The sequence below is a fragment of the Eulemur rufifrons genome, chromosome 16 (assembly GCF_041146395.1).
Source record: "Eulemur rufifrons isolate Redbay chromosome 16, OSU_ERuf_1, whole genome shotgun sequence".
In the NCBI taxonomy this organism is placed as follows: Eukaryota; Metazoa; Chordata; class Mammalia; order Primates; family Lemuridae; genus Eulemur; species Eulemur rufifrons.
In genome coordinates, this window is record NC_090998.1 from 37,328,372 (window position 1) to 37,355,734 (window position 27,363).

The 27,363-nt window shown below is 57.3% G+C and overlaps 1 protein-coding gene across 3 annotated transcripts in view; it reads right to left on the bottom strand.

Moving 5' to 3' along the window:
- The window catches only part of HDAC7 (histone deacetylase 7), a 34,502-nt gene extending 12,014 nt beyond the window's left edge, over window positions 1-22,488 (bottom strand). The window contains exons 1-12 of one of the 3 annotated variants that reach the window (XM_069489315.1): window positions 22,352-22,488; window positions 6,720-6,770; window positions 3,990-4,177; window positions 3,764-3,854; window positions 3,365-3,476; window positions 2,749-2,864; window positions 2,413-2,538; window positions 1,954-2,045; window positions 1,675-1,785; window positions 1,356-1,536; window positions 946-1,142; window positions 544-717 (exon numbers count right to left, since the gene is read on the bottom strand). In XM_069489315.1, coding sequence (XP_069345416.1) covers window positions 544-717; window positions 946-1,142; window positions 1,356-1,536; window positions 1,675-1,785; window positions 1,954-2,045; window positions 2,413-2,538; window positions 2,749-2,864; window positions 3,365-3,476; window positions 3,764-3,854; window positions 3,990-4,177; window positions 6,720-6,770; window positions 22,352-22,370 — 1,458 coding nt within the window. In that variant the 5' untranslated portion in view covers window positions 22,371-22,488. The remainder of the gene's footprint in view (window positions 1-543; window positions 718-945; window positions 1,143-1,355; window positions 1,537-1,674; window positions 1,786-1,953; window positions 2,046-2,412; window positions 2,539-2,748; window positions 2,865-3,364; window positions 3,477-3,763; window positions 3,855-3,989; window positions 4,178-6,719; window positions 6,771-22,351) is intronic. The other 2 variants (XM_069489316.1, XM_069489318.1) reach the window with 2 other exon arrangements.
- Between the last annotated feature and the right edge of the window lie 4,875 nt (window positions 22,489-27,363).

Below are 27,363 nucleotides of genomic sequence, written 5' to 3' on the forward strand. Positions count from 1 at the left end.
AAGGAACTAACTCTGCCAACACCTTGATTTGGGGCTTCTCCAGCCTCCAGAATTGAGAGGTGATGAATTTCTGCTGTTTCAGGAACCCAGTCTATGGTACGTGTCCCAACAGCCCTAGCAGATGAACACACCGCGGCTTGATTCACACGGTGAGAGTGTTCTGGTTGGACTGCGTGAGCCCAGCTCCTTCCTGCCTCTTGCCCTAGCCGCCCGTGCCGGGGTGCAGGGGAGACGCATAGGACAGGGTGTGCATGGCTCCATGGAAGGCCAGAGTCCCTGCTGGAAAAGGGACATGGCTTCACCCTGAGACTGGCAGGCTGCTGGAGTGTGTGTGTGTGTGTGTTTGTGTGCATGTGTACACGTGCGCACACGTGTATGTGCCTGCATCTTGGTGTGGATGCAGCACCCAGGATCTTGTAGGGTAACCATGGGTCCCAGAGCTGTCCCCTGCACTGATGTCACATCTCCTCCCTTCCTCATCTCACACCGGGCCGCAGAGTCTTGCACACGCGCTCTCGGAGGGGCGTGCGGGCACTGCCATACCTGCGGGTGCTGCTGGAGAGGAAAAGGGCCTCTGGCTTCGGGCTGCGCGTGGCTCAACTCCCTGTGCTCCAGGCCGTCGTCCCGTAGCTGCCCTGCTGCTCCCCCATCCGTCTCGAGGTCCTCAGCCGACGGTATTTGCCGCAGTCGGGGCTTCTCACTCGGCTTGGCTGGCCTCTGAGGAGGGGGGACGCCTGGCTGAGAAGCCACGGTGGAGTGACGGCGTGGGATGGGAGGGGAGGACAGGGCCAAGGACTCCAGCACCATGCAGCTCTGGGCCCCCAGAAGCCACATCCTCCCTCTAGCCCTGCAGGTCCCTGCCCTTCCTAAGCCCCCTCTGCTTTCAGGCCCGCCGGGGCCCAGTTAAGCACCCACTCAGAACCGCCCCTACCCAATTCCTCTCACCTTGATCAGCTGGATGTGAGGTTTGAGCCGCTCTTGGCCAGGCTGCAGGGGGCCCAGCAGTAGGGGGGCGGTGGCACTGGGGGGCAGGGGCTCTGAACGAGTCCGGCTCAGCGGCCGGTGGAGTCCTGACCCGGAGAGCCGCTCGGTGGTCAGTAAGGACTGGGCAAAGTGGAAGGGCACGTGCCCAAACCCAGGCACTGGAGAGAATGGGGCGGTGGGGGCATAAGGAGGGGACCACGGGGAGCAGTGGAAGGAAGCGAGGGCATGGGGTGGGGACCGGGGCATAGCAGAGAGATGCACAGGACAGGGGGACGGGAGAGGCAGGAAGCAGGGGTCCCTTCTTGGGCTTGGCCCTTAGCAGGGTGCAGGGATCCACCCCCGCCCCCCTCCAGAGAAGCAGTGGGACTCACCAGTCAGCAAGGAGGCATGAGAGACTGAGGGGTCCAGGAGGAGAATGGGCTGCAGGCGAGAGGGCAAGGCACCCCCAGCCTCAGCCTCCAGGCCATGGGGCAGGAAGAGGGGAGCATGGGGGCTCCCCAGGACCGGCCCCCGAGGGCCCAGAGTTGGATGGGTCCTGCGGTCACCATCAGCCTGGGAGAGAAGTGCGGAGAAGTCACGGGGGAGAACATACCAGCAGAGAGCAGTGGAGGTGATGGGGTGAGGCAGTAGGAAAAGGGAGCGAAAGAAGCTGGGGGGGCTGCAGTGGGGGTTGGCGCCCCAGCCACTCACCCTGGCAGGGGCAGGAAGCCCCAGTGTGATTGCGGGCAGCAAGGACACTGTCGGCAAGGCGAACAGGGCCAGAGAAATCTCCTGCTGCCGCAGCCGCTGGCCCAAGAGCGCCTGCCGTAGGGAGCAGGGCCAGGGGTCACCGGTCCCAGCCCTCCACCCCGGCACGCTCCCCAGACCCCCAGAGGCTCTGCTGCGGCCCCAGCCCAGGTCAACTGTCTGCTGGAAGAAGGCTGAGCCTCGGAACTGCCCCAGGAGAGCCCAGTCCTGGCAAGGCCTTACCTCCGAGCCCAGGACAGGGTTAGGGCCATGCTCGCTGTCATTGGGGGAGCTGCACCCTGACACGGGCGTGCTGCTACTACTGGGGGAGGAGTCTGGGGTGGGGAGAAAGGGAGGTGCATCAGAGGCCGTAGTGGGCAGGAGGGTACCCAGAAGCAGCCTCTTCCCTGATGGGCAGCCTCTGCTTCCTGCTTTCTCCCCGTAAAAGCAGAAAGAAGGCAGGCCACGCCTAGCCTACAGCACCTGGGGACTATTTTCCTATCTGCCCTTTTCTGGGCAGATGTCAGGTTAGCCAACATCTAAGCAGGGTAGGAGTTAGCACCTCCCCAACCCCCCCAGCAGGTGTGTAGGACACGCCCCGTATGACCACACACAGTAGCCCTGAGGAGGGAACCCCATATGGACAGGACCAGACCCAAAGGGACAACACCCGCCAGGATTGAGGGTGGCTGCTGCCCTCACCTCCGAGGGTTTCCGCAGGCCGCCGCCGGAGGCTGGGTGGCGCACTCTCCTTCCTCAGCAGCGGATTCTTCCTGCGCTCCAGGGACTTCTTGGGCTTGTAGCGCAGTTTCAGGTTGGGCTCAGAGACTGCGGGGAGCACCAGCGTACTCAGGCCCCCATGCCACCCTTCGTTCCCTCACCCCCAGTGAGCTCTGTGGGTTAAGGCAAGAGAAGGCAGGGCCAGAGAAAAGACCACAGCCTGTGGACCGTGGCCCCCGCCCTCTGCACTCCTGACCTGCATCCAAGGCCCTTCCCCCTTAACGTTCCCGCAGGGTCCGGCTTGCGTGCCCAGCTCACCTGTCTTGCGCAGGGGGAAGTGCTCTGGGGGGTCACTGGGCAGGCTGGGCACAGGAGGCAGAAAGCTGCTGAGCATGGAGCAGGCGGCTCCTTCTGTCTCCAAGGGCTCGAGAGTTCTGTGGAGGGAGTTCCCAGGCACTTCAGAGTGGCGGGTGCTGCACAGGCACCTTCCTGAGCACGGCACAGGGGCCTGGGACCTGCTAGGGAGGCAGCAGCGGGCAGGGCCGGCAGCACAGGGCCGGCAGCAATGGGGACCATCTCCAGGGGGCAGCAGTGGGCCACCTAGTCTGCTCTGATCTAGGCAGAGAAGCCAGGGTCTCAGCGCTGGGCTGAGGGCCCCACTGGAGACTGTCTGTCTCCTGCGGCAAGAACCTGCTCTAGGAACTAGGACATTTTTGTGCTTAGAAGATACAAAGAGAGAAGGGACGCCTGTGTGCAAGAAGAAAGCCAGTAGGGCGTGGCGGGGGGGCCTCAGGTGGGGCAGGGAGAGATCATGGAAAGAGAGAAGAGGGCAAGGATGAGTGGAGAGCTTGGGGGCATTATGGGTCAGGAGATGACGGCAGGGGAGGGCGGGGCAAGTACGCATGTGGGGCACGGTGGGACAGGAGGGAGTTACCTGTAGGGGATGCTGGGGCTATTGGGGTGGCCTGTTCTCTCTAGGGCTGCCTGCTGCTTCTTCAGAATCACCTCCGCCAGCTTCTGCTTGACTACACTGCTGGCTACGGCACCTGCAGGGCGGGAGTCACGAGTGGGCTGGGAGTGGGTGGATGGGTGGCCTCCTGGGTACATTGCCTTGTCCACACCCCCAGTATGATGCATCCTAGGGACTCTTCAGGCAAGAGCCAAGCGGAGGTCCCACCCCTCCCTGGAGCCTCCAGACCCCCAACACCTAGGCAGAGCCGGGCAAGCAGAGGGAGAGCAAGTGGCTGGTGGCCCAGCCAGCTGTGCCCCTCCTCGCTCCCAGGCCCACACAGGCGGCCGTGGGTACCCAGGCTGGGGCAGCCCCCATCCTTACTTCGCTTGCTTTTGTCCTTGTTGAGAAGCTGCCGCAGCTCTTGATCCTGCTGCCCGCCCTGCAACTCGGTCATTGGGGTGTCCATGGAGAGCTGTGGGCAGGGCCAGCAGCCCAGGAAGGGGCAAGGAGTTGAGGACTGAGGCTGGGGTCTAGGGAGGCTGAAGGAGGGATGGAGGCTGGGGGCCAAGCCCAAGGTCACCCTGTGGTCAGGGAGCTCTATCTTTACCCTCATGGGCTCTGCCGAGTGATGCTGCTGCAGGCCTGCCAGGAAGAGGTGATGATTCAGGCGCTGGGGACGCTGCAGGGCCAGCAGCGTGGGCTCTGGTGGGGGCTCCACCGTGGGCCGCTGGCCTACCCGCAGGTCCATGGGCTGGGGCTGAGGGCCTGGCGTGTCTGCACGGGGTTTGGGGCAGCCTGGGGACAGAGAGACAAGGCAGGGTCAGCTAGAAAGTCCGCCTGCAGGTGCATGGCTGCAGCCCGCTCAGCCTCCTTCAGGCTCACTTAACATCGGCAGCACACCCTCAGGGGCCTTTCCCTCGCTTAATCCATGCCGTGGTCCTGCAAGGTCAGTATTATCAGTTCCATTTTTCCCAGGAGAAAGGAGGTCAGACCATCTGTACACAGTTACACTCTATTGCTGGTGGTGTCTGAGTTGCGCTTCTGACTCCAGGCGTAGGGCTTTTCCACAAAATGTTCCTCCCCAGGCACGGGGCTGAGGGCTACGGGGATTTAGTGCTGGACTGCAGGCCCCACAGTGGTATATTCTGGGCCCTGCCCTCTCCTTCCCTTTGCCCCTCCCCAACCTCTAAATAAGAGGCTTTGCCCAGCTGCCCGCTAATGAGCTGGGCTCAAAGGAAGCGATCAGGCAGGCAAACAGGTCCACGCTGTTCCTCCTCCAACCCCAAGGGGCCTGGCAGGCCCTCTCAGTCACCACCCTTCCATGCTCTAGCCCCGGCCATCGGATAAAGAAGTGATGCCTCAAGCCTCAGCGGTGAAGCGACCCGTCCAGTCTCCCATCTAGGGGCAGAGCTAGCACGGGTTCTGGTCCTGCCGAGGCCAGTGCTCTGTTATTCCACCAACTTTCAGGAAGTCACCAGCCCTCGAGGGGGCTTCTCACTGGGCAAAGGAAGAGAGGCTTGCAGCATGTTGTCCCTAAGGGACGCTCGCACTAGCGTTCTCTGTGAGTGGACGTGACAGAGGAGCTGCCCCACCCCCACCCATATCAAGAGCCCTGAAGGGATGACTGTGCACCCAGATGTGGCCCGCAGCAGACAATGCGCTGCGTCGATGTCCCCACCCCTGTTCACATGGCCACCTAAGGAATCCCGATTCCTACTCTGGTTGAGTCTGGGCCTCCAATGCCAACACACTCCTGCCCTGGGAAAGGTCTTAGTCCTCCCAGGTTCTGGAGTCCTGGCTTCCAGGGGTAACTCCCCTGATGATGATGCAAGAGGAGCTTAGGGGAACCCAAGACCAGTGGCTTCAGCCACACGGACTATGAGCAGCCCCCAGCAGTGGCCCCATCCCTCACTCTCAGCACAGCCACTGCCTCCAGAGCAGAAAAGAACATAGGAGGGGCTCTGCTATGGGAGGAAAGTACTTTTCAGGGTCCTTTAGCATTTGGGGAAGCCAGACAATCTGATCCTAACTTGCCTTCACTCAGCTTGGTCTCCTCCATCTGCACAAGACCCTCCACCTTGGCCATCAGCTTCTGCCCTGTCACAGCCTGTGTAACTTCTATCTCTGAGATTTTTCTCCCAATGCCTCCTGCCTGTGCTGTCCTCGTCCCTATATTCTACTCTTCCAAATCCTACCCTTTGCTTGAAGCCCAGCTGGAGTCCTCCCTCTTCTCTGGACCCAGTGCAGTGCCCAGGGTCCTCCCTCTTCTGCACAGCCATCATGCTGGCTGTTCTACGGTGGGAGAAGCACTTGGTGGGCAGGTACCTGTCTGAGTTAAGCTCCACAGAGCAGGGACTTCGCTTCATCCGATGCTCATTATCCCCAGCACCTAGAATAGTACCTAGCACATGATCAGCACTCAGTCAACATGAAATCAATGACTAAATCCCTGCATCCCCCCTAAAATGCCTAGGAAGAGATCCTGGCACAGAGATGGGGTTCATTGATTCTTCAATGTTAATCAGGTGTCCTCTCACTTGGCACTGGGCACATACTGCATTCTACTACTTTTTTCTTTTATTTGTGTGTCCCGTCTCCCCAACCTGCCTATTAGCATTTGGACAGCCAGGACTGAAGCAAGGAGGATACCTGGGCTCCCCTGCTCTCTGCCATATGGAGTCACTGGGCACCAGGCTGTCTGTCCTGCACTCTGTAGGCCCTCCGTGGACATTGGCTGAAGGGAAGGAAGGTCAGGCTGTGCCCAGTCCAGACCTAGCCCCGTGGGCAGGTCCTAAACCAGCATGGCCACAGGCAGTCCACCCCTCCTGCAGGGCAGCCTAACAGCAGGCGAGGCTCGGGCTGGCAGGGGAGAGGCAAGGATGGTGAGAAAGCCATCTCACTGGGGCAGCCCTTTGGCTCCCACCGAGCAGTCCTGCGTGGGCTGCTATGCCCACCAAACAGGTTGACAAACAAGAACACACCTTGCCTGGTGCCTGACGTGGGGCAGGGGTCTGAGTATAAATATTAGCTTCCTCCTTTCCTTCCTGTTTCACTACACCCAGCAAGGACAAGAAGAGCATCCTGTCTTTCCTTTTCCTGTTGGGCTTCCTGGCACCGGGCCCAGACCCTATCCAGAGCTGCCTGTCTTACCCCACTCCTCAGCCCTTCCTCATGGCACCCTAACTTTGCCCCTCGCCTGGCACCCCCACCTGCCTACTCTCTAGCCGATCAGCCAGCCACCCTGCCTCTGCAACCCCTCAGCTTCTCGCCTTCCTGGGGCCCCTCCATCCCTCACCTTCCACTCCCCACCACAGGCTCCCTCAGGCCTGGCTCTTACCTGTGCCAAGGGGGTTGGGACAGCGGGCACCCGGACTCACCTGGGTCCCATCTGCAGAGAGAAGAGAGATGGAGTGAAGGGGCTGCAGGGAAGGGAAAAGGGGAGAGACAGGGCCAAGCCAGGCCGGCCCCTGCCGTTCCAGCTGAGCACGCCAAAACCTGGGCCTCCACCAAAAGCTGACCAAAAGGAGAAGACCCCACCCCACCCCTCTCTGCAAATGCCCATGCTGGCTGAGAGGGGTTCCTGCTCCCCCTTCCCCATCCACCCACTGAGTGACCTGCGCTCAGTCCATGCATGGCAAGGACCTACGGAGGCCCCAGCTCACCCAGCAGTGCCCTCAGCCCTCCCTGGTGTGGTCAGATACAATCTTCCCTGGGCAGCCAAACCAGGCTCCCATAGCCTGAAGGGAAAGAGGGCTGGGAGGAGAGGTGGGGCCAGGGGTGGGAGAGCTGGCTGGGGAGGCCGGCAGGGAGATGGGGCGCAGGCTCAGAAAGGGGCGCAGGCTTGGAGATGGGGCTGGGTTGTGGCTTGGAGGCAAAATCAGATCTGGTGGGAGCTGTGGAGTGGAGTGGTCTGGAATGTATAGCCCAAAGACCCCAAATGGGGACCCCTTTCCTGCTACTGCCCCAGCCTGTGCCCTCAGCCTCTGTTCCCCCAGAGAAGAAACCTACTCAGCCTCTTTCCCGGATAACCTGAGATAGAAATCTTTCCCTTTGGAAACAGCTACGTCTCTCAGGCTCCTAAGCCCTGCTCTGGTCCTCCTATCTCATTCAGAGCTGGGCAGCAGCAGAAAGACCCCAAGGAGCTCAGAGGGTGGCTGGGGCAGGGCAAGACAGAGGCGAGTCCTGAGGCCACCTGTCCATGAGGGACACCTTTCCATCCTGCCATCCCAGCTCAGGGCCAAGGGGACAGGAGGCCACCCGGGGGGCACTGGGTGAAGACCTGTGCGGGCCAGACTTGGGGCAGAAGGGAGACTTTCTTCAGAACAACTGGTGGGTGCTATTCTTTGGGTCTGTGTCTCAGGGTAGCCACAGTTCCTCTTCCAGAAGCTGAGAAAGGAGAACTCCTTGCAGTCCAGTGCTGTTGGGGGAGGGGGCTCTAGGCACAGGGAGACTCCCACCAACCACCCCCAAACACCAGTGCCCCGTGCTTCGATGACAACGTATAGTCAGGAAATGCTGCTCCACCTATTCAAATGCTGCCTGTCCTTTGAGGTCCGGCCCAACATCTCCTAGTGAAACGCACCCTGACCTCTCCTCTCCTCCCTTCCCATAGCACTGGCTGTGTGTCCACCGCCTGGATGCTCCATCAGTCATGATCTCTGCGGTAAGATTTGAAAGCCATGCCCACCTGCACCTCACACCTTGCTGGGCACACAGCAGGCTCTGGCACTGGTGAATCAAACACAGTGGCTCTCTCCTGAGAGAGCCACCTGCCTGAGACACAGCATGAGTTGCTTCTCAAGGTTTGTGAGCCCCCGAGGCAGACTCCCTCCCCAGGACACGGTAACCCCTAACCCTGGGCCTTCTTAGGACCTCCTCTTTCTTCTGCAGGACCTGGTCCCCCAAGAGATGTTTCTGGACTGGGCTGCAGGGTGCACTCCCAGAGACCGTGTGAGGCTTAGGGTCCCCTGCCTCCTGGGAGTTCTCTCCCACCTCCCCTGGGTCCCCCGCCTGAGGGCTTGTCAGCAGCATTCTCGCTTGGGAGCAGAGCCAGGTTCCTGCGCCTCGCTCCCCCGGTACCACGGATTCCGAACACCGTGCACCCTCTGGATGGCAGAAAAATTAATGGCCCTGAACTCTGTGGTGTTTGTTACCAGACCCAAAGGGGATGTTTTGTGGTGATGATCTATAATATAAACTCTGCTCAGAAAAGCCGCGCGTGTGCGTGCATGAGCGCGCGTGTGCTGGCAACACGGGCTGCTTCCAGAAGCAATTCTTGGGACAAGTCTGCTTCTCCCCCGACTCCTGGCAATGGCTCTGTGCTGAGGGCCACTGAGTTCAAAAGAGCAAGAGCAACAGAGACAAGACCTGGGAACAGCTCTCTTTGTGTCCCAGAGAGAGAAAAGGTATCCAATGGCCCCCAGTCAGTAGCTGCACTGAAGCCAGAACACGAACGTCCTGCATTCCAGTTGTGACTTGAATTTGGGGACCCTTCTTCTCATCAGTCCCTCGCTGTCTCTCTGAGGGCTACGGCCACTAATTTGGGGTCAGACTGAAATAACATGAGGAGTAAGCGGACCTGAGCGATGGGCCCAGGGCTGGACCCTTCTCCACGCAGCTCTCTGCCAGGGTGGGGAGCTCTCCTTTTTGGAATCCTCACTACTCCCCATATCTACCTTCCTTGGAGGCAAGTACAGTTAGATTTAAAACGCACTTTACTTGGTGCTAAGGCACCTGGGCCTCCCGAGTCGCCTTCCTAAATCAGAGCACCTGATCTCACCCAGAACCAAGGAGCCTCAGAAATTCTGCTCCAACGGGCCCCAGCCCTCAGCAACCTCCAGAGCAGATACAAACACCACAATTCTACCCTGAACGCCTGCGACAAGCTGGCTTCCCCACTGCTCCTACCTAATTGACTCTAGCCCCAGCTTGGCCTTACCTGCCCAGCAGGTGTGACTTTGTCCCCCAGATCTACACAATGCGGCCAGAAACCTGAGCCTTGCCGACGACCTGCTCTCCCAGGGGCTTCAGGCCCTCTGTTGGGGGAGAGGGCTTCCCTAGGAGCACTGCCACCCAGAAGCCCCTCCCAATGCCTCCAATGTCTTTGTTGAGGCTGTTCCCACCTCCCTGGTCTCCTGACTAGCTGAAAAGGAAGTAGGAGACCCGGGCCTCAGCGGCCAGGGGAGAGCAGGCAGTGGCAGGAGGCCACAGTCCCGGGCTCAGGGCTGACTCCCTTCACACCCCAGCTTGCAGCCTCTGGTTCTCTTTCTCTGATACAGGCTGGACAAAGCTGGACCCCGCGTGAGGGCTGGCAGAGAGGACAAAAGCTGGGGGTGAAATGGCTTCAGGAAGATCCAAGAATAAATAAACAGGAGAAAGAACTTGGTGGTTGCCAGGCCTCCCTGACACAGAGCGAGGGCTGAGCGTGGAGGAGCAGCTCTTGTTCCAGGCTTCAGAGATCATTCAGGCCAAGGCCCTCACTTGGCAGAGGAGGAAAGAGCGAGGAGAAGGGCAAGGTCACAGCCACCGGCAGGCCAGTGGTCCAGCAAGGCCGGGCAGCGCAGCGGAAACCCGAAAGGTCAATCTCCAGTGCACCAGGTCCTGGCGACCTCCATGGGAAGCCAGTGATCCAGGGGTTGAAAAGACGAAAACACGGATGAAACTTGGTTTTCACTTTCAAGGAATTTAAAATACAGCCCACAGTCTTAAAAATTTTTGAAAAAATATACTACTTGCAGATACTAAAAAAGAGTTCAAAGAGTCCCAAAAAGTGTAAAACATAAAGTTTCTCACCCATCCCAGACTCCCTAGAACTTCCCTAGAATCAGCCTTTTCTAACAGTTTCTTGTGTCTCCCTTTCGGAAATCCTCGATACTGCCCGTTGTCTTGGCACTGAACTGCTTCTTGCTCAGATTTAGCCAGAACCCAGCAGGCGGCCGAGAGTGGGCTGGAAACCCCTGCGTGTGACATGAAGCTGACAGGCCACAGACTGAGAGAAGTGAGGGTGTGAAGCACAGAGGACGCTGGCCTTGAGGTCAGATGGGCCTGGGTTTGAACCCCAACCCCCTCCGAGACTGGCGGGGACAGCATGAAACACAATTCCATAGGGCCAAGCCTGGCTGCCCCTCCTGTAATCAGGAGATAAGAAGACCTGGTTGGAAGAGGTCACCTGATGGTGGCAATGCTGTGTGGGAAGCAGCCGGCACCCGTGGGCGCTCCCTCAATGGTAGTGGCTGCTGTTTGCCTCCTGCAGTCGGCCTGCAGGCCCCTTTCTGGTGTCAGCATTTCAGTGCCTGGTCCCACCTCCCCTCCCTTCCTCTGCCACAGACCCTGTTCTCTCGGATGCACAACCCTGCCCCTCCGCCTACCCCCAACCTCTCCCAACTACAGTCTCTTCCCTTTCTGTCCCACCTGAACTTTACTGCGTGCCAGGAGTTGTTCTCCTTGTGTTTTACATTTGCTAACTTATCTCACCCTCACGACAAACCTATGAGGTGGTTACTGTCTTTATCCCCATTAGATAGATGAGTAGACTGAGGCCCAGCAGTATGAAATAACTTGTCTGAGGGCACACAATGCAGAAAGGCTGAGCTGGGACTCGGGCCCAGGCAGCTGGGCTCCAGGATACATACTCTCAACCAGTACACGCTACAGCCCCGCCAGATCATTTCCACTTGCCACAGGCCAGCTGGCACAGGACACATGCAGGAGGTAGGTGGGCACGGGGAAAGACAGAAAACTCACATAGCCCCGCAGAGACCCGTGCCAGCAGCAACCCCCCGCCCTGCGCAGGCGAGAGGGCAGAAGCTGCCTGTTTCATCTCCGGGCGCCCTGCAGACAATCCTGAATAATCACTTAGAGCAGCTGCTGACGTCGGAGACACCCAGCAGTGATTTGAGACTGGATGCTGGAGACAGGGGGCCGGCAACAGGCTGGGGTCTCGGAGGAGCGTCAGCTCCAGGTTCCCTGCTCTAGGGCACCCTGCCCTGTCCTTTCTCTAGGAGCTCCCCGGTGCCCGTACTCTCTCACTACCATCGCAAAGCAAGCTGCACCGTTTCTCAGGGCAGGCAGAGGAGCCGACTGCCGTCAGGGCAGGGGCTCAGCTGGCAGGTGAGCCAGCCAGGACGCCTGCCTACCCAGACGAAGGCCTCCGTCAGTCTGAGGCAAGGGGACTGAGCAGTTCTGCAGGCTCCGCAGCTGTGCGCCAGGCAGGAGGCTGGATATGAGGCCGGGCCAGCCCTCCTGCCTCCACAGTGAGCGTGCCCCTGTCCCGCCACCTCTGGGCAGCTGGGGCCCGGGGGCGGCTATTTTTAGCTCTTGACACCTGGGTATTTTGCAGCCGCAGGATGTCCGGTTTGGAGTCTCTTTCTGGGAATCCCACACACGGCTGTTGTAAACAGCCCCACACAGCGGTGGCCCGAGCTGAGAGCCAGTGCACCCCCCTTTGGCTGTTTGAGATGACTCAAACAGGAAGCACATGTAACCATGGCAGCGGCAGCTCGAGCTCCTGGGGGTGGGAAAGTGTCCTCCCGGGCTCCTTGTCCCCCACCCCAGACCCTCTACTCCACCCCGAGGCCTTTCTTCATGGATGGAGACCTGGCTGGACCCTGAGGCAGGAGTGCTGGGCCATTCTGAGGTGCATGTGGCTGTCAATGCCCGGGCCTGGCATTCTCCAGAGAGCCTTGCTGTCCTCTGGCAACGAAAACCAGGGGTCCTGCCAGCCCTGCCCACCTCCCAGGGCCTCTCAGACCACCACTCGGCCTTCCCTGCATGCCCACTGTGAAGGGGAGGGCACAGCTACTTCCTGGAGAGCCTGCATCCACTTCCTGTCACCCACAGCTCGGCCTGCTCCTGCACTGCCCTGCCCACTTCGGGAATTTCTGAACAGGCAGGCTCAGCTCGTCCACACCGCCCTGGGAGTTCTCAGGTCCTGAAAGCCCTCAAAGACACAAGTGCCACACTCCTCCTCACTCCCCTGCTCCCGTATCTCCAATCCCTGAGATAAGAAGTTCACCATGATGTCTAACCACCGTCTTTCCTATCGTAAGCAGAACATCCTAAGCAGGCAAGATCTATCTGTACTGTGGGGCTAAGAGCTTAGGTTCTGCCGGCTTCTGCCTTCACCTCCCCCCTCCCCCCACCCTTCTGGAGCCCCACTTAGATCGGCTGCTCCCTCTCAGCAGCCAGTCTGAGCCAGTCTTTCTCAAGGGTCAGTGCACCAGGAAGCACCCTCTCCACCCTGGGCTGCCTCTCAGCGCCGCTCCCTCTCCCCTCTCAGGTCTCACGCATTCCCTTGCTCTCCTGCCACCCCCAGCTCCAGGGGCCGCGGCCAGACCCTGCCTCCCTGCATACCCCACTCCTGCGTGCCCACTGGTTCTGCCAGGAGATGTGCCTTCCTCGGCTCCTCTCACCTCTGCCACCCACAAGGCCCTCAGCCCACTCCCAAGACTGCCAGGGAAATGTCTAAGTTACAGTATCAACAGTAAGTATATCATTCTGATTGTTAACTGATAATAATGATCAACAACCATGTGTGAATGCTCACCGTGTGCCGATTACTGTGCTAAGCATTTTAATAGTACCACCTCATGTAGTCCTCACAACAACACTATAAGGTAGATACTGTTATTATTTTCATTTTACAAATGAGGAAACTGAGGCTCGGAGAGGTGAAGGAACTTCCCGAGGCCACACAGATGGGGCTGCTAGGGCTCCAGGATCTAAGCTCAGGATCAGTGCACTGGCATGAACAGACAGTTCAGCCCACCTCCTGGCAGGAGGCAAGGCCACCGAGGGGAGGCAGGTCACAGTGTGGTCCTAGGGTGTGACTCTAAGTGTCTGCATGTTCCCACAAAGTGTGTTGTACTCCATTCCAAAACAGCAACAATAACAAAAATATGGGCTGGGTGTGGTGGCTCAAATCTGTAATCTTAGCACTTTGGGAGGCTGAGGCAGGAGGATTGCTTGAGGCCAGGAGTTTGAGGCCAGCCTGGGCAACATCGCAAGACCCCATCTCTATAAAAAAATTTTAAAAAGTAGCCAGGTATGGTTGCACGTGCCTGTAGTCCCAGCTACTCAGGAGGCTGAGGCAGGAGGATCACTTGAGCTCAGGAGTTTGAGGTTGCAGCGAACTATGATGCTGCCACTGCACTCTAGCCTGGGGGACAGAGAAAGACCCTGTCTCAAAACAAAAAAAACTCAGAGATAATAATCTCTGCTTTGTGTCCTTCAGATGTCTTTTGTCTCCAGGAGGCACCCCCACCCCACCCTCACTCCCTTTTTCATCTTATATTTTCCCAGCTTTTTAAATGTATATATTACCATTTTATTGTATTTCTTGCAAGCTGCCTCCAGCAGGGTATCACTAAATAAGCAAACCTCCCAGGGCTGCTGTGGAGGATCAAATGCTGCATGAGCACTCTGGAAACTGTCAAGCCCTGTACAAAATGCGGGTTGCATAACCAGAGCAAGTCACCCTCGCAGTGGGTACTCTGGAGTGAATTCCTTTGGGAGGGAATGGTGTGTGTCCTCTGTCCCTCTGTCTGTCTCTCTCTCTCATTCTCTACTCCCGCCTGCCCCAGGCCTCCCACACAAGCAGGCCTTGGGCAGGTAGAGGGCTGGAGGCATCCACTGGTGCAGAAGGGAGCACACACCTTCAGGGCAGCCTCCTGTGCACACAGCCAAGTGGCCACTGGCATCCCTGACCTGGTGCAGGGGAAGGCAGAGGCCACTGAGGAGACCCTGGCCTGCACCATGGCCCAGGGCTGGGGTGGGGAGTCAGTAGGAACCAAGCAAATGGAGGCATCTCCATGTGAATAGCAACAAGCTATGAAGAGGGGAATTAACAGACATGCCATATTAATATTAATGACAGTAAATACCCAAGAGGTCCACCCTAATCGTGCCCTAGCATCCTCTTCCTTCTGCCTGTTATTTGGGAAGATAGCAGAAGTCGACTGGGCAGATTCTCCAGGTGACCCGACTCCCTCTCACAGCCAGGGCTGCCCTTGAGACTTGGCGGGCAGGGGTTCTTCCCTCTCACAAATCCAGGGTGTTCATACAGCCTTCAGGGAACTCAGCAGACAGACACATGGTCCTGGACATCAATTTGGACAAACTAGCTATAGGGAGAATTTCTGGCCAACTGTGAATTTGATGAGATAAAAATTTACTGTAATGGAAGGTGGAGATCACTGACTGGAAAAACAGCATATGCAGCGTGGTCTCATTTTGGTAAAAAGTACAGCATGCAAGGAAATGGAAAGGTGTGCAGACGGCTCACAGCAGTGATCTCTGATGAGTCTGTGGTGTTTTTTAGTTTTTAGTTTTGGCTGGTCTGCTTTGTCTGATTGTCTACAATGCACACGAACTGCCCTGGTAATAATAACGCAGCATATACACGTGCACACACACACCCACACATACACACACATGAAGATGGCACAGCCACAGGTAGCAAAGTCAAGATGTGACTTCAGGTTCCTGTGAGAACTAGGCCACGGGGCTTTCATTGTCTCTGTGTATTCTTGGACCATAGATCTTCTGAGGTTCCGTGCTATCTGCAACCCAGTGTCTTCTGCCTCTCCTGAATCTCACCAAGGGCCTAGCACAGGGCTGGACACAAAGTCAGGACTTACTTAATGAATGCCTGTCAGCTGAATAATGATCATTTCCTGAAAGAAATGTCTCATGCCGCTTCCAGAGCCGCTGAGCTGGGAATACTCACTGCTGACATCACTGACCTGCCCACCCCTCCTCTGCCTCATGTTCCTCTTAAGAGCTGCCAGGGAGGGGCTAAAATAAAGGTCACTCCAGCAGATGCTGGCAAGGTACTCTACACCCTGTCCCAGACCCTCCCCAGGCTGGCAAGGTAGCCCCTTCGCCGGGCCAGCTGGCTGCGAGGCCCTGGGGTCCCTCCTCACGCTGCCTCATTGGGTAAGGCTGGGGGAGGTGGGGGGAACCAGCGAAGCAGGGGTCCACCCTGTGACTTCTGGCTACAGACTCCTGCTGCTCCAGGCCCTTATGGGTGGAGGAATCTGGAACAGGGAATTTGGCCTGGTTTTTTCTGTGAACTGGGGCTGCGCCCAGTTTCTGTTCTTCATGTCTTCAACATTCCCTATCCCTGACCTTCAAAAATATGAACAATAACATTAATAATAATGATGAATATTCAGTGTACACAGACTTCATACCAGGCATGGAGGCAACTTTATTTACAATATCTCCTTTCATCTTTACAGCAACTCCATGAGGTTGACACTATAATTATTTTTACATTACGGGTGAAGAAACTGAGGCACAGAGAGCAATGTCCCCAGTGTCACACTTAGATGTCTGCAGGAGAAAGAGGGATTCTGCTAAGGTCATCCCAATCCTCCCTCTGTGTCCTTCCAGGAAGGGCCTCCTGCCAGGCTTTGCAATGGGCAAAACAGGTCTCCGGTGATAATTAACATCTGTAGGGTGCTTTAAACGCCAAGTGTTTACATACACAGATGAGAAAATCCCCACTTGAAACTAGGAAATCAAGTCTTAGAGCACTCAGCACCCTGCACAGGGTCCCACGGCCATGTGGCTGTGATTCAAACCTAGGCCTCTGGCCTCAGAATGGCACATTTCGTCCCCCGTATCACACAGTGCCCCTGGCCCACTCTCGAGATGGCCCTGATGGCCTGGAGGGGAGGGTTCCCAGCTCCTTCAGCTCTGGAGCTCAGGCCCTCGCCCGAGGGGGTGGGGGTGCTGTGCCAGCACCTCCTCAGTGTCTCTACCGTGACTCACTCCTGGGACCCAGGGGAAGCACAGCCCTGCGCTGTGGGCAAACATTGCCCGCTGCCCGCCCCGCCTCAGCTCCCCGCCTCCACATTTGCTAACCGAAACAAGGCTGCTGCTATTTTTAACCCTCCCGCTCCCCCTGGCCTGGGGCTCCCCCTTCACCCCCCCACCTCCCCTGCCCCAGCCGGGTGCCACCAGCCTGTCATTCTGAGAGCAGTTCTACAACCTGAACGCCCAGGAGGGCGCAGCGGATGCCCGGACGTGCAGGTTTGTAGGGCAAGCAAAACAAGACGGTTACGGCCCAGTCGCCGAATTCCCCCACCCCAGACTCTTTCCGAGCCTGTAACTCCCAACCTGCCCCACTAATCCCTGTCATCCTGGGGGGCCGGGGGAGGGGGAGATGGGACTTCTGGGCTGGGGGTCACGGCTTGAACCAGACCCACCTGCCCCTCTGGTCTCAGTCTCATCCAGTTTGGGGAGCAGGAGAGGCTCCTTAGAACGGGCTCTGCAGGGAGGAAGCTGAACTAAAGGGGGATGGGGTTCCCCTCATTGTCCCCACGGCATGAGGCTGCCTCTAAGGTCCCAGGCTTCTGACCACCAGGGTTTCCAATCCCTGCAGGCAACACGGGGGGAAAAAGGAAGTGGTGTGGAGCAGGGTGGGGATGGTGAGTTTAGCCAGGGCCCGCAGCATTAGGAGAAGTCCCCTCCCCGTCCTGCTGTGGGGGCTGTGGAGCTTGGGCAGGGAAGGCCTGGGAGCCTGGGGGAGCAGCCGGAAGAGCGGCCAGGGTGGAAGGACAGCCTTGGCAGTGTGCAGGGGGAGGAAAGCAGACCAGCCTCTCTTTTCTTTGAGGGCTCCTCTAGTACTCTACAGAAAGGGCCTGGCCACACCTTCCTGCAGCCCAAAGCTCCCAGGGGAAACCTTCCTCCGAGAAGAGGCTGGAGGTGAGAGGATCTTTAGGCCGCTGGCCTAGAGCAGGGACTCTACACCCAAGTTGCTGATGTGAAAAGTGAACCTCCTGAGGGAAGGGTGAAGGGGTACGGCTGCAGGTGGACCAATGGGAGCATGTCCTTCTAGCAGATGCAGAGTTGGCGGCTTGAACCAGACCACCTGCCCCTCTGGTCTCAGTAACACCCAGTTTGGGGGCAGGTGCCAAGGGCGCAGGAGAGGCTCTGGAGCGCCCAGCCAAAGGGCCGCTTGGGCTCAGGTCTTCCTCACGTCTCTCTCCTGTCCTGCACCCTGCTCCGCCAGCCTCAGCCCTCTCTTGAGCTGTGACCTCTCCCAGCCCCGGCTCCTCTTTCTGTCTCTGTCCACTCTCCCAGGGTCCTCTCTAAGACTTGACCCCTTCTCGCCTCGGTGATTTCTGAGCCAAGTAAATAAACCCCAGTGGCCACAGAGGCAGGCAGGCAGGCTAGGCCCAGAAAGGAGGGATCTGGCACAGCAGTTCCCTGGGTGGGCAGATGAGACGGAAGGGAATGAGGTGGGAGGACGGTGAGGCAGGAGGGCCAGGAGCAGGGCAGTGCTCGAGAGCTCCTGGAGAGAGGCTGCCTCCTTCCCCCTGGACTCAGCCCCATGAAGGAACATGGCTGCTGCCCACACAAAGGAGCTCGCCCTGTGCCGCTCAGTCCTTCCCTCCCTCCTGCCAACCTTTGAGGGCTGCTTGAGGAGTGGAGCTCCGCCCAGGCCCCCCACCTGGATCCAGGTGGTTCCCAAGCATGGCTCTAAAGGCTCTGAGGGCTCACTTGCAGTCTGGGGAGAGGAGAGAGGGCACCACTGTCACCTTCTTAGGCAGGCCTCCCCTGGCCACCCTATCTAAGGAAGTCCCACCTTGTTATTCTCTATTGCTACACCGCGTTCATTTCCTTCTTAGGGCTTATCACAGTGTGTAACTAGACATATAGACTCATTCCTTTACTTGCTTACTTGCTCTGTTTGTCTCCTCCACTAGAGTGGAAGTTCCCTGAGGTCAGAGATTGTGCCCATGTGTTCACTGCCTCTCTGTAGCCAGCACCTGGAACAATGCAAGTCTCAGCAAGTATGCAATGAATGGATGAATTGCTGAATGACTGGCTGAGCAAATGGGGCTCCCTGGTTGCCAACATTGACCTTTAGGGTTGACGCTCAACAGTTCCAGGATTTCCCCAAGGAAGAGGAAGCAGGAAGTAACAAGAACAGCAAGGTCGGGAAAGCTGGGACTCCAGGGGAAAGCTCAGCGCCAGCCAGAGGCAGCACCTGCATCAGCCCTGTCTGGCCCACGCCATGACGCAGGGTGTGTGCACACACGCACCCACAGAGGGGCATGCTGAGCACTGAGTCCCGGACAGGTCTTGGAAGCCTGGAGTTTTGTCTTGATTCTTCCTTTTAGTAGCCCTATGACCTTGGACAAATTACATCTCTTCTCCTCAAAAGAAAAAATGTAGAGGGTGGCCCAGATCCATGGTTCTCAAACACGGCTTTGCACCAGAATTACCCGAAGCACATGTCAAAATCCAGATTCCCGGGCCCCACTCCTGTAGAGTCTGACTGAGTTGGTCTGGAACGGGGCCAGAGAATCTTTATTTTCAGACATTTTCCAGGTGACTCTGAAGCAAATGGTCCAGGAATTGGCATTTGAGGACCACATATGAGATGGTGTTTTATGAGCTGACATCTAGACTTCTATTAAAAAGCCACTCCTACACAGGAATACATCCCCCCAAAACGTGTCCATACATTCCATATACCCCACACAGGGCCACAAATGACAAAGGTGCACTCTCTACAGATGACGCACATCTGTACTGTATGTGTGCATACTCCCAAGACACCCAACACAGAGCCACCCCATGGATCACAAATTGCCAAGGAACCACCACATCAACGTACACAGCCTGGGACACACACACAGATTCCTACCACACACCCAGTGTGCCGCTCACACACACATCACAAGCTGACCCACACTAAACAGACACTATCCTGAATTTATTTTGCCTCTGGGAACTGGTCCAGGACAAAGGAGCTATGCTCTGCTGATGAAAACATCCCTCTGCCTCTGCCACCCCCACCCCTACCCTTGCCCCAGGCAGCATGCTGTCCACTCCCCCATGTAGGGGGAGGGCTGCTGGAGGAGGACATTGGAGAGATGGGTTGAGGGGAGGCAGAGGTTAAGGCCAGCGACTCACGTCCAGCAACCCCCTCTTGTCCCCTTCCCTCCAGGAAAAGCCAAAGGGCCTCCACCCAGCCTCCAAGCTCACTCAGGCCACTTGCCTAGATTCCCAGGCCCTGGTCCTCGGGAGCCAAAAGGGCTAGGGAGGTGGCTAAATCTGGGGACTCCTCCTAACACTCAGGCCTCTAAGGAAAGGGCTGTCTGGGGGCACTTTCCTGCAGCCCCAAGGCCTGGGGCCCCCAGGGAAGGTAACCACAGAAACGGGGGGAAAATATTACAAGGAAACACAATACCCGGCAGGGTCACCTGCTGACCAGGCTTCCTGCTGTGTTGCCCACCCCCCATCTCACTGCCCTCATAGCCTCCTCCAGCCTCAGCCTGGGCCTCCTCACCAAGGCTCTCCTTCCTGCCCAGGGTTAGGGGAAGCAGCCTTAAGAGAAACTCTGGCCCTCTGTGGTTCCAAACAACATCAGGGATGGCCCAGAGCTGAGCCCCCCACTCCTAATCCCTACCAACTCCCCCTGACAGGAAATCAAAGCTTCCTGCCCCAGAGGAAGTGCCCCATCTAGGGAACAAATCCAACACACACAAATGCACAGTCCAGTCCCGGGAGCCTTGGGAGGACAGATGCCCTCCCCCCAGCCCCAGGCCTCACTCTGGCCATGCTTCCAATAATACCCCACACCCTACTGGAGGCCCCAGCCCCCAGTCTGGCCAGGGAGGGCCAGGGTGTGGGGGGAAGGCTGAGAGAATGGGCAGTGGCAGAGTCAGAAGTTCTCGTTCAGGCCCTGCTCCGCCTGCCATTCCCTGGCTGGGCGACCCTGGGCCTTGCGTGATTAGCTCATCTTCTCTCAGGCCCTTGCCAACTTCAAAATTACCAGCTCTTAATGAAAGGCCAGGACAAAGAAGACAGGGAGGAGGTGAGGTTACACATGCTTCTGTCTTCCAAGTCCTTGGGCAAGCATGCCCACAGCTACAGGAGGGTCCCCATCCCCATCCCCATCCCCATCACACATGAACTTCTCACTTGCCCGAGCGTTTTATATCAGAACTGAGAAAGTTCCACCTCCCATGCCCAAATGCCACCAAGGACTAAATGTGAGGTCCATTATCCCTAAGGGAAGTTGGGGGAATGTAATGGCACCCACACTGGACACTGATTCATCTCTTTATAGTCAATCTCTCCTGCTCTGTGCTCTGGGAAGTGTGCTTGAAATTTTCTCCTCATTTTATTGATGGGGAAACTGAGCTTGAGTATGAAACTGAAGTGACCAGCTGAGATATGCAACTTTCTCTCTGTCCTTGGATCCCAGCAAAACACTTGGTGGCCAGAAAGACACCCACCCAATGGGCTTGAACTAAGGGACACAGAGGCCTCAGGAGAACACTACCCCAGGACCAACCAGGTGCAGCTGCACAGAAGGCAGCTCTGAGCTTGATTCTGAGCCTGGCCCTGCTGGGCAGTGAGGGACATCAGGAGACCAAATGCAGGGGACCAGTCCCAGTGGGTCCAGGACCTGAGTGCAGTCTGGGTTCACTGGGTACAACACAATGGGACTGCTCTGTGCCTTAGTTTCCCTCAGAAGTGACTGCAGAGAAGAAGAAAACGACTAACAACTGAGGTGGGCAGAGGGAGCAGGGAGCAGGGAGTGAGAATGAAATGCTACACCGTGAGGGGCTGGAGAAGGGGCCTGGGAAGGTGTGAGAGGGTTGGTGTGAGGAAGGAAGAATGCCAGCAGCCTAAGCCACCTATGGGGTCCTGCTGGGGAGAAATGGGCCACCAAAGTGCCCCATTAGAGGGTGGAGATCTGAGTCACATTCTCCTTCCTTTTAGCCCACTGGCTGGACAGGGGTCTTGAGGAAGGTCCCCATGGATCCAGGTGCAAGTCCAGGGGATGGGCTGGTGAGTCTAGATCTTGAGCTCCCAGCAGAGCTGCTAAGGACCAGTGCCCCATTCTTACCCTAGAAACTGGCAGGCAGAGGTGGGCCTCAAGCAGATGTTGATTAGGGGTGTGGGCAGGGAGGGTTAGCAGCCAGACAGCCAGTGTCCAGACGCAGGGGGAAGCTTTCGGGTGTGCAGGACAGCCAGCAGAGACGAGGAATGGGCCAGCAGAGACGAGGAATGGGGGGTGCAGCAATGGCTGGCCAGGTTAGACTCAAATGGGCAGCCAGAGGGGAAGAAATGTGGGGGGGGGGGGGGGACGGGGCAGCCTGTAGGCCCGAGGGCTCTCTCCCAGCCCACAGGCATAGAAATTCTGCTTGTGGCAGCCCAGCTCCGCTGCCTGGTTTGCCGCCTGCTCTCACACTCCCCAACACCAACAGACCCAGGCCTGGGGGGTGCACATCCTGTCCCCACCCCTCAGTGCACAGCCTGCGGTCCCCACCTTCCCGCGCCCCAGCCGGCAGTGCCCTCCACAGCTCATTTGGGCACAGGTGTCTCTTCACCCTGATGGGTGAGCAAGGGTGGGTAGGCGATGCTCAGAGAAACCTTCTAGCCAGGGACCCCTCCAGGGGGAACCGCTTTCGCCCGCCCAAGGATCTGAGTACGGTCCTGCTCAGCTCCACGGGATGGGGGCGCTGATGTCCAGCCCCACAAGCCCGGCCCCAACTCAGTGGGTGCTGCCCTTTGCCCTCTCGCTTCCAAACCTTCCGCCCCAGAGCACCGCCCCCTCTCCGGGCCACGGCGGCCGTCCTCCGTCCCGGTCCCCCGGCTCGTCCTCCCCGGGAATGGGGGTGATGGAACGTCGGGCCCGCGCACCGGCGACCCGGGGCCTCCAACTCCCTCCCTCGGGCCTGTCGCTGCCCCGGGGCGGGCGGATGTGGACGCCCCGCGGGAGGCCCGAGCCCTCCGGCCCCGGAACCAGCCCCGGCGGAGAGCCTGCCAGAGCCCCGCTGAGCCGGGCGGGGCAGGCGCGGTCGGGGGGTGCACGCCGGGCTGGGCCCGGGCCGGCCAGAGCCCGAGCCGGAGCCGGAGCCGGAGCCGGAGCCCGAGCCTGTGCTGGCGGCGCTGGGTGCCGCGCGCAGGGCGGGGCGGGGGCGGCCGCCCTGTACTCACCAGCGCTGGGGCTGTGCATCCAGGGGCCGGGGCCCTCAGAGCGGGGGGCTCATGGCGGGGCGGGGGGCTGGGGCGCCGGCCTCACATCCCCCCAGTCGCCGGAGGCTGCAGAGCGACTGTGAGACGGCGAGAGGAAGGGAGGGGGCCGGGAGGGGGAGGGCCCTGGCAGCCCGGCCGGCCGGGTAGGATGACAATGGAAGGAAATGCTTTATCTGAGTCTGAGAGCGGGCCAAGGGGGAGGGGAGGGAGGGGGCAGGCGCTCGCGGCCCTGGGACACACCACCCCGGCAGACTGCACCGCGCGGCGCACAGGCGGGCCGCAGACACAGCGCGCGGCCGGATCGCGGCGGGGCGCGGCGCACCGCCCGGGAGGCAGCGCCGAACCCGGAACGCCGGACGCGGCCCCGAGCCCCGGCCGCCGCGCGGCGCTCCGACCCGCGCACAATTCCCGGAAACCCAGATACCTGAGCGCACGCACCCTCGCACACACTACGTACACGAGCATGCATCCATGTTTACACAGGGCCAGAATCCTTGACACAAACACACACACACTGCGGCTTCGGGGAAGGACCCCGGTGCCCATACCTACATATACGTACAGCCCGCAAGCGGACAGCCACACGTAGGGACAGTTGGACACGCGTGGAGTCCCATGTCCCACCCAAGGAACCCCAGATGGACACCCCCCCCCCAACCACACACACACACACACACACACACACACACGACTTGCCTCAGGAAAGTTCCAGGATCTGATTTGAATCACTACCCAGCCCTCCCCCACTGGCACCCCCCCATGCCTGCTGAGGGGAACAGAAGGGTCCAGCCTGTTCCTATTAAAAGAAAAAGGGGGTGGGGGTGGTGCGGATTTTGAAAGTTTTCTTTTTTTAAAGAAATTTCTCAAGGGATTTCCTTCCCTCCTCTCTTCTTCCTCTCTTCCTCCCATTCCTCTCCCTCCACATGCCCCCCTCCTTTCCCCCTCCCGGTCCCTATGAGTCAAACTTCAGCAATGTGCCCAGTGTCCCCCAGTGCATTACAGCGGATCACAGAAATGTTCCAGTCTGTGAGTCGGAATGCAGCCGCCTCCAGCCCTCCCTCAGCTAATAAACTCAGCTCAGGGCCGGCTTTAAGCGGTGGCCCTCCCTGCCTCTCCCCCCAACCACCCTTTTAGCTGGAAAGAAGGTCAGATTCAGGGGTCAGGGGCTGAGGACCTTGCCATTGTGCTTCCTGGCCTAGCCTATCAGCCCTGTCCGCCTCCAGCAATCTGGTGGGTCAGAAACGCAGCTGCTCCTGGGAAGGGGAGAGGTCCACAACCCAGGGACACTGAGCTCTCCTGTAGTATGAGACGCTAGCAGGGAGCAGCTTCCATCTGACCCCTTCCTACTTTCTGCAATCCTAGGAACTCCAGAAGCCTACAGAAGGAGAAACTGAGGCAGACCCAGAGAAGGAGTCGCGTCAGATTGGAAGCAAGAGTTCAAAGTTGCCTAGGAGGGCTTGGCCATGCTGGGTGAACCTCTGGCCTTAGACTTCTTGTTCCCTCGGGCACAGCTCAGGGCTTCTAGCTGCTCCCTATCACATCCTTGTACTTTCCCACCCCCTCGCCTGGGCTCACCGTGTTCCCTCCAAAATGAATGTCCTCCCCAGTCCCTTTCTCCCCCTCTTGAAAGCTTTCTAGTCCTCAAGACCCACAGCTTATACCTGCTTCTCCAGGAGCTTTCCCTGATTCCCACAGCCAGAGGGATTCTTCCCTTCCCTTAAAGGACCCCACCCCAGAACTGTATTGCTCTTTCTCTGTACATTGACCTTCACCCACCTAGTCTGCTTGTTTCAACTCTCTTCCTTCTTCCCCAAGAGCATTCAAGAGTGGGTATCCCCACGCACCTACTGCCATAGTCATGGGTGCATGTTCTGTAGTGTCTTGCATAGAATTCAAACTTGCTGAGTTGTTGAATTGGGACAGATGTTCATGACCTTCAAGGATCGTCCTCCAGCTGGACGCCCCCGATACACTCTTTCAGCCCATAAACTACCTATGCTGACTCTGCAAGACGCATGCTTTTCCACTCAGGTATGTCATCCCCAGCCCTCACTTCCAAATCAGATCACCCTCCTTCCAAAGTCCTCCTTGGCAGCCACAGCCTCCAGAAAAACCACTTGATTACTGCAGACGCCCAGGGCTCTCCCTTGCTATCTCCCTCCCCTAGCCCCACAATGCCCCCCACATGCACACCTCCTAGCTCTCCTGTAGCTCTTTCTGTGCTGAAGTCAGATCCTTGTCTGCTCTCTTCTGCCACATGCATCATACATGTATTTGTTTACAAGTCTTCTTTCTCTTTTTAACCTGATCACTGAGTTCTGAGTGATCTGAACAAAGGGTGTCTTCCTGCTTGTCTGTCCCCACAGTGCCTAGCATGTGGCTTTCTACACACACCAGGATTCAGTGTCCAAAACATAGAAAGACAACATGTGCGACCTACATCAGGGAAGCTGGACTGTGTTCTTCCTTCCCCTGCCAGATATACTTACCACTCCACCAGCCCCCACCCCACAGCAAGTCCTAAGCCACTTTCTAAGTCACATGTCCCCTGCCAGGATATGTTAGACAGCCTCTGGGAACCCTTAGAGACATGAGACAGAAGGATGCAGGCTACCTCTCTCTCCTCTAGCCTGGTTGCCATGGGAAGCTTTTTTTAAAAAGGCTCTTGAGTCCAGGCCTTTCACAGCCTCCTCAGCTGAACACCTAGCAGAAGAAACTGACCCCAAAGGACCTGCCTTGGCTTCCTGAGTCTTCCCTAGAGTCTCCGGCCAGCACAAAGCCTGAGGGCACCAAGTCTGGGCCTACTTGACCTTCTCTTTCTCCTTCTCCTCTCCTTTCCTTAGTTAGCTACTGTTTACCAACTGTTTACCATGTAGCAGTCCTTGCTATCCCTTTGACAAACATTAGATCATTTTATTCTTAACAATAATCTTTGTTATGCCCACAAGTAAAGCGTGACCAATAAAGGTTAACCCTGACCAAAGTTGCACAAGTAGTGTCAGGGCCATTCATTCATTCAGCAAATATTATTGGGTACCTACTTTGTGCCAGGATTTAAAGCTCCTGGCAAAATGATACCTCAGGGCTCTGAGACCCCTCCTGTCCCAGCCTTCTAGATGTGGGGGCTGCAGCCACAATTCATCCCTGTACCTGCACTTATTCTCACACGCTCCCCACGAAGTGAACCAGAACGTACTGCTTCCCCAAGGCCTCAGTGAGATCTTGTGGACAGCCATTGCATTGGCTTGGGTTGAGCCTTGTGTCCCAGTTTCTGGATCTGAGATCAAATGTCAATTCATAGGGTTTAGGACTTTCAGATTAATAGAGGAGGTTAGGTCCCCAACTCCCAATAAAGGGTTTCATAGAACCAAATATAAGAAGTACAAGGAAAGAAGGAAGGGAGGAAGGAAGGGAGGGAGGAAGGAAGGGAGGAAGGGAGGGAGGGAGGAAGGAAGGAAGGAAGGGAGGGAGGGAGGAAGGAAGGAAGGAAAGGAGGATAATTTAGGATTTATTGAACAGCCCCTGCATATCACGTGCTGTTCAAGGCCCTTTCACTTACATCTCATTATTGTCCCCATTGTTTTAGTGAGCAAACTAAAGCTCAGAAAGACAAAATGATTTGCCCAAGGCCACAGAGCCAGTAAGTGACTTAATCCCCAGTGTGTCTGATTCAGAGCCTGTGCAATTTCTCCTGTCAGGTCAAAACAATGGAGACACTATTGCCAGGGTCTCCTGCTCCAGTGTAGCCTTGTTACTTGAGGTCCTAGCTGATCTATACATGTCATTCCAGATGCCAAGTTTCCTGCCTCCCTGACCGCGGCCATGTGGCCTCTCCTTGTTTCCCACCTTTCTCTGTTGCACTGCACAGGCAGGATCAGAGAAACTGTGTAAGTACTTTGGGGAGGGTTGGGGAGAGTGGCTTTGGGGTACAGGCAGGCAGCCCCCATCTAGGATTTCATGGTCTGAGACAAGAGGTGCCACATCGTTCTGGGCCAGAATTGACTGGATAAATCAAGAGGAGGCTGCAGCATGGCCACAAGTTCTGCCAGCTCAGATTGGGGGGGGAGATGATGGTGGGGATGGGGGCAGCTGGAGAGAACTCAGCGAGTCCTTTCCCCATCCCCCCCTCCCTACAGACTCAGCAGGTGATGTGGTTTCCCCTGTGGTCTGTTGCCCTAGACACCTGCAGTTCTGCGTATATGTGCATGTGACTATGTGCCAACAATGTGGTGGGGGGACACGAGGAGAAAGCACTGGCACAGGATAGGGAGGGGCAGGAAGCCAAAGACAGGGTCTCCTCAACCCCAAGACCAAGAAGGTACAAAGAGTGCAAAAGATGGCAAAGGTCACCCGTTCTACTACCCTAGGTCCCCAGCCAGCAGCAGAGAGAGAGTAGGAAGAGTGGCATTGTGGGTACCAGGACCCTGAGCTGGGAGTCAGGGAATGTGAGTTCTAGGCCCAGTCCTGCCATTAACTTCCTGGGTCACACCTTTCTAAGTCTCAGTTTCCTGCTCTGTAAATAGCAATATCTTGGCTACAAACCTCAAGGGGCTGGTCTGAGATCAGATGAAGAATATATGCAAAAGTTTGTGCCACTGTTGAGTTTTAGAATTATTGTCCTGATAGCATAAAAAAAGTTACAGTTGCTTACTGTAGCCCCTGAATATACAACATACACACACATGTACACACACGCACACACACACACTCCCCCAGAATGTGGCGATAAAGAGCATTAAAGACAAAAGCAAAATCACAGCCCAGGTCTTATATTGATCACAATGTGTTGAGGAAACAAAACAAACACAAAAAATACTTGACAGCCTCTTACAAAGCCAACTGTTTAAACCCTCTCATTGCCTGCGTGACTGGCCAAGTCACAACCTACTCTGGGCCTCAGTTTTCTCTTCTGTCAAACGAGAGGGCTGGTTGAGATCATCTCTACTTATTTTTTTGAGTCTAAAGCAGTTTTC